Genomic DNA, 7,016 nt, shown 5'->3' with positions numbered 1-7,016 from the left:
AAGTTCTGCGAAAGATTTATGGTCCTTTGCGCGTTGGCCACGGCGAATATCGCATTCGATGGAACGATGAGCTGTACGAGATATACGACGACATTGATATAGTTCAGCGAATTAAAAGATAACGGCTACCCGCCGGGGGAAGCAGAGGAAGAGGAAGACCTCCACTCCGTTGGAAGGACCAAGTGGAGAAAGACCTGGCTTCACTTGGAATATCTAATTGGCGCCACGTAGCGAAAAGAAGAAACGACTGGCGCGCTGTTGGTAACTCGGCTATAATCGCGTAAGCGGTGTCTACGCCAATCAAGAATGAGAAGAAGATAGTAAATTTTGGCGACAATATCAAAATGTACTCTTTTATAAATAATTATAATTGAAAAAAATCATTTTTGAAGTTTTATAAGATCGGTTGAGTGGTTAGCAAAAACTCTTAACAACCGACTTTTAACAGTTTCGAGAAAAGGGCGTTTAAAGTTTTAAATGGCTGTATATGTAGCTGATCTCGAGCGCACAATTATTCAAGTCTGTATCTCTAAAACTTGTACTCGAAATTCAGAATAATATTCCAGAAATGTTAAAGAATTAAATACGAAAATACAAAAATCTGTATATTTTTTTTTGAGGCGATCAAACTCATGTAACCCCTTAATATTTCTCTTTTGTAGGCAACATACATGTATAATATTATTGTGCTAAACGTTCTATTTTATAGAAGGAATACCCAGAGCATCACATTTTTTTTTTTTTTTTCCTATGGTAGTACAGGCACATTAGCAACAGGCATTTACAAATGATGTTTAAAGACTTCTTATTTACAAGCAGTCATTAAAAGTAACAACTTACTCGATTACGTTTCACCCAGCGACGATGACATGCTGCCTGTTGTTGCGCTTCTTGAACGCTGCAACGTCGCCCTCTTTCCAGCCATGCAGCGCGGCCTCGTGTACACTGATATGCAACCAAGCAAAAATAAACAGTAATAAAATACAAATGTTATAGATGATTCTGTTAAAGTACAATTAATCATGCAATAAGCATTCATATACCATACATAAGTATGTATGCAAATGTTTATATGAATGCATAAAGATAAGCACATAATTATATGAACAAATGTAAATGAATGCATGTTTATTTTTAATTTACAAAGTGAATAGAAAAACAAACACAATTAAAATAATATCTTAGTCTATAACATATGCGTCTTAATTCATGTAAAACTTAATATTTTACATACATGTCAATTCGTTTGTGTTTTATATGGGACACCAGTTTTATATAAAGTTATGGTTAATTTTACACTAATTTCGCACCTTATACATTCTAAAATTTTTGAATTGAAAAAGAAAAAATAGAACACATTCAAAAATTAAAGCTGAATTTGTTTGCAGTTTCAGAAAATATTTCAAGTGTAAAAGGTAACTTTAAGAAATCGAGTTGACTTTAATGCGAACATTATATAAATATTTGTAATTTTTTCTTCCATTACTTAAAAACGGCGAAGTTACATGCTTGATAAGCAGTTTTCTCGCACGTATCTTAAAAATTTAAATAATATTTGTAATATTTCGTCACCTAAAATGCAAAACAACGTAGTATCATCAAAAATTTCGAATTTGGTTACGATTAACATATTCCATATATGTATATACATATGTATGTAAATACAAAAATTTAAATTTAGCGAATGTGTGATCATGGATACTAATGTTCCATGTACTACAAAAAAATTTTTTTTGGAATGGACTTTAGTCGGTAAAATTTTGATAGGGAATATGTTCTCAAATATATGTTAGTTTAATGCTCAAAGCAAAGGCAATCAATCAACTCAGAGCATACCCTAGCGACGATATTTTCAACTTGAATTTGACCCTTGTCAATACAAATATGTTCGGTATTTTAATAAAATTAAGTGGAAATGTTTTCTTAAACATCATGTCATTTTGCGTTAAATAAGGTTAAACAAAAATATTTGAATGATACGTTGCGGCATACCTCTCGTTCATTCTTCCATTTAAATTACGCGAGAGTATGTACTATGCGGCGCTCGAATTCAATCTTTCCTTACTTGTTTCATAAAAATTTTTACATTCCGAAACATTTATGTTGATGATATGAACAATATTTTGTTTCAGAAAACAAAAATAACACAAGACGCAGAATAAAGTATAATGGTGAATTTTAGAATAGCATCCCCCGATTTCTTTTTTGAGATATTTGCATTATAGTTCGATTTAATGTGTGAGTTTCTCCAATTTATAATCAATTTTATACTTATATTTTTAAATTTTATATACACTAACCCTTCACTGATTCATCTCTACCCATTTATTTAATTTTAATTCAATATTTAACTTTTCTTCAATAATTTTTGTTTATACAATAACAAAAGTTTTGCATTCTAACATACAAATCATCCAAAAGAATAAAGAAACCAAATAATATCCAAATGGCAGGAATTAAAAAACGCATTATTCGTTTTTCAAATATAATTCTTTTTGCATTGTCGGCACTCAGCCACACTTAAAAAAAAGGAATAACCATGGTAGATCTAGCACAGATGGATCTTTCGCATGTAACTCTCTCTTGAGTGGCTTCAAAATAATAACCCTGTTCGGACCATGCGTCTTCAGTTCTTTCGCGTAGAATTCCTTTCCTTGCCTTCGGTCGAGCAGGATTTATCTATAGAAAGGAAATTATGAAAGTTTGAGTTATATTGACGGTAATAATAAGTTTAATCTGTAGAGCCTCCCATTTTAACCCCAAAATCGGGCGATAYTATTTTAAATACCAACCAAATGTAATTAAAAAAAAAAAGAACATCTTATTTTTTTTTGTCCACTGTAAACTTGTGAAACGTAATGTTATGTTATTTCGAATTTCAAATGACGAAATATAAGTAATATTCACGATAATACGAAAAGTTAACAAAATTTTAAAAATCAAACTTTGGCACAATAAATATCGTCATATAAATATTTACAAACTTCATAAATTTCTTCTACTAAGCATGCAAAATATGTTGCATGAAACAAAATGGATTTATTGGTGGTAATAGTTCCAAATAAGATGGTAAACAATTTATAGAAAGTGTATAATTTTAATATTATCTGATATCATCTTACTGTTTTCATAAAAATGTGCAAAGGTTGTTGATGCGGTTAAAAAAATGTATTACACATCATGTTCCCAAATATCTTTGGTTGTGGTAAAAAAGCAATAAAATAATAAAACAATATATGCAAGCGAGGATGGATGTGTAGAAGTTCACGCAAGTGAGGAAAGTTCTCTGATCACCATTCACTTGGGCGTGGGCAGAAACGATTCTTTCCCATATGGCTCAAGCAGCTCACGTTTTCCGGTCTTTGTCCAAGTATCTTCTGGGTAGCCAAAGAATATCCGTTTGAAGCGGAGGTAAAGTAAAAAGGCGAAAAATCCCCTCCACAGCGTTGCGCGCTGGGTTTGGGACCCGCTACGTAAAAAACGTCCTCAATGAAAATATACCAACTGCCTCGGATGAGAGACCGCCCTTTTGATGACCACTATGAAAAACGAAATAAGAATTACGATTTGATGGCATGCACCTGGAATATCCGGTCCCTAAATTGGGAAGGTGCGCTGCCCAGCTGGTTGATGTTCTCGTGAAAATAAAGGCTGACATCATCACCGTCCAAAAAATGCGATGGGCAGAAACAGGGCTGACCCGAGTAGGGCCTTGTGGAATTTAAGGAGCGAGTTGAGATGGCTTCACCGGAGTCCGAAATATGGTTATCTGTAGTACCAGATTTCACTATAGAAAAATACTCCAAGTTTACGGGCTGTCTGCGGATCGAAAAACCACCAACCAGATCGATCACGTTGTGATAGACTTAAAACACGTCTCCAGTGTTTCAGATGTRCGTACGTTCCCAGCTCCTAACATCGACTCGGACCACTATCTTTTTGCAGCCAAGATTCGCACCCGCCTCTGTGCAGCAAAAAACGCACGCCAACAAACACAAGGACGTCGAGAAGCTGCAATCACAACAGACAGGCGAACGATTTTCTACTCGGCTTGTACTTGTGCCCTCTGAAAACATTCGTCAACAACTTGGTATAAGGGAACTGTGGGACGGCTCAAGCTTCACACGTACAGCTGCAATCGAAACTCTTGGTGCGATGAAAAGCGCTGAGTCAACCCGTGCGGGATGGATTAGATACCGAGAGTTGAACAGGGAAGAGAGACGCATTTGATATCATTGTCCTCAACACCCGCGCCGCTAGACTGGATAAAAGAGCAAATCAAATACTATAGGTCTGGCAGTCACCGAGGGCAGAACGAAATATCTCCTGTCATCAAACAAACAGTAGTCGCACTGACTGTCATTATAACTTCGAACTGTAGATAATTTCGCCCAAACCAAACTCTTTAAGTTACGCATTATTAACATCCTCCTATATGGTGCAGAGACATGCACGATGACTACATTACAAGTTTTTGAGAGAAGATTTATGGTCATATTCGTGTTGGCGAATACCGAAATGAAAGTAATCTACACTATACCCGMCGGGGAAGTAGAGGAAGAGGAAGACCTCCACTCCGTTGGAAAGACCAGGGGGAGAAGAATCTGGCTTCGCTTGGAATCTCCAATTAGCGCCATTTTGCGAAAAGAAGGAACGATTGGCGCGCTGCTGCTAACTCGGCTATAACCGCGTAAGCGCTGTCTGCGCCAGTAGAAAGGAACAATATCAACCTCATTAGGTTTTCCGCATACTCGGTCAGACGGAACGAGATGTTTTAATTTAAATACATATATCTATTGAGCATCAATCATCATTTTTTATTACCAAACTACACCATGTCAAAAGGAATAGTCCACTAAGTTTTGTTATGGTATGAAGTCAACCAACATAACAAATAATTATATAGTTATATGATGGTTGGAGGATGAACCATTTATAGTGCGCTTAATTTCATTAAAATATATCAAAAATTGTAACTCCAAATGTTCCGCATAAAATTAGTCAAATAGTTACGAATAAATTATATTTTACCTACAAGTAAATGCAACAACCACTATTGTCCATTTAAACTACAAGTATATAAAATCCACATTCAAGCTTATGTACTATATTTAACGAATTAAATGAAATGCCAAACTCTAAAGTCTCAATTATTGACTGATTGGGAATTAAAATAAACCACTTTAATTATTTTCGATAAAGGATATTCTATGAGCTTAGCTACTTATCAAATCTGCCTACACTCTCTGGAGGCTAAAGAGTCTTAAAGAACAATTGTAGCAGATTACACCGTTTTCACGGACAGATACTATGTCAGCCGATTGGCTATTGTTCTCATCGTTCTGTCAATTATGATATTATATATTTGGTAAGTAAGATTATTTACACATTCTGAAAATGGAATAAATCGAACTACATCTGATTTTATCATTATTCATTATACAAATCAAGCATCAATTAATATATTATAATATATGCCCTCTCATTCTCGAATCTGCTGAAGTGATAACTCGAAGGCAAATGATCCGATTAAACGGAAGATATCTTGTAATGTAAGATAAGTTTTTATCTTTGGCTTTCATCGATGTAGAAGGCCGGAACACTGCAGCGCAGTCGGAGATCTCGCATAACTCAACAAATATCATTTTTTTTTTTTTTCTAAAAGTTTCAGTACAATTGATACAGTAGTTTTCTTTTAAAAAATTTCCCCAAAAATTAAAATTTTTTTAGGCTTTCATAATAGGTATACCAACATTATACATTTTGAAATGGTTGAAATATAAATGCAGCCACCACTATTGTCCATTTAAACTACAAGTATATAAAATCCACATTCAAGCTTTCTGTACTATATTTAACGATTTAAATTTAAAAAATTACTAAATTTCAAAGTCTCAATTATTGGCTGATTGGGAATTAAAATATACTACTTTAATTATTTTCGATAAAGGATATTCTATGAGCTTAGCTACTTACCAAATCTGCCTACACTCTCAGGAGGCTAAAGAGCCTTAAGGAAAAATTGTAGCAGATTACACTGTTTTCACGGACAGAGACTATGTCAGCTGATTGGCTATTGGTCTCATTATTCTGCCAATTATGATATATACCATCTGGATTAATTTTGTTGCAAACAAAAGCTAGGTGAACAGAGTTAATTTCTGCGTCAAGAATAAGTCCCTTATTCACTATTGAGCATTGCTCATAGTGAAAGCCATAATAACAAAGACCAATATTATTATTAAGCGATTTTATTACTGTATTCGATTCACAATGTTTCACCACAATTTTAGAGGAATTCCCTTTTTGTAGATGTTATAACGCTCACCACCAACCAATCGTGCAGCACATACTATATATCAATCATTGTATAAACCTACAAGTAACCAATCCTTCATTTTTCACTAACACACTCGCAAAAATCTACTACAAATTAGGCACTTGGTACGGGCTGCCCCTAAATATTCTACTACAAATTAGGCACTTGGTTCGGGTTGCCTCCAAATATTCTGCTACTAATTAGTCACTTGGCACGGGTTGTCCCCAAATATTCTACTACTAAAACGTTCAAATGCCTCAAATCTGCTATAGTGTGTTGCAGTGTTAGGTTTTAAAGTTTATAACTTTAACAATATTTTTATAAAATATTCAAATATTTTTCGATTATTTAAATTCCTAAATATTAAATTTAATCAGTTTTGTCCAAAATATTAATTATTGTATCAATATATTATTAAACTTTTCCAATTTTATAAAAAAATTATTTACATAATATTTGTGTAAAAACTATGTATATGATGTGAGAATAACTCCGCAGCGTTTCTCATATCTTTTCAGACAAGTCTGGGGCATAAGATATATTCGTTGTGTAGATAAAGGGAACTGCGAACTCTTGCCAGTTGACCAGTGTGARTCATTTTCTAATAGCTCCCTCAAAAGCGCCTACAACGACGCTTTGGTTCAAAATACCTCTTGGTAAAGTTTACCAAGACCTACCAATTCTACCTCATTGCAAA

At 34.3% G+C, this 7,016-nt stretch overlaps 1 protein-coding gene across 1 annotated transcript in view; it reads right to left on the bottom strand.

Annotated features, from left to right (window-relative positions):
• The window catches only part of LOC108972789, a 90,610-nt gene that overhangs the window by 16,733 nt on the left and 66,861 nt on the right, over positions 1-7,016 (bottom strand). Inside the window, exon 3 of the mRNA XM_018939594.1 lies at positions 841-945. Coding sequence (XP_018795139.1) covers positions 841-945 — 105 coding nt within the window. The remainder of the gene's footprint in view (positions 1-840; positions 946-7,016) is intronic.

This window comes from Bactrocera latifrons, unplaced genomic scaffold (assembly GCF_001853355.1).
Source record: "Bactrocera latifrons isolate USDA-ARS-PBARC rearing strain unplaced genomic scaffold, ASM185335v1 scaffold_423, whole genome shotgun sequence".
Lineage (NCBI taxonomy): Eukaryota > Metazoa > Arthropoda > Insecta > Diptera > Tephritidae > Bactrocera > Bactrocera latifrons.
This window is presented reverse-complemented; position numbering and strand designations above follow the sequence as displayed.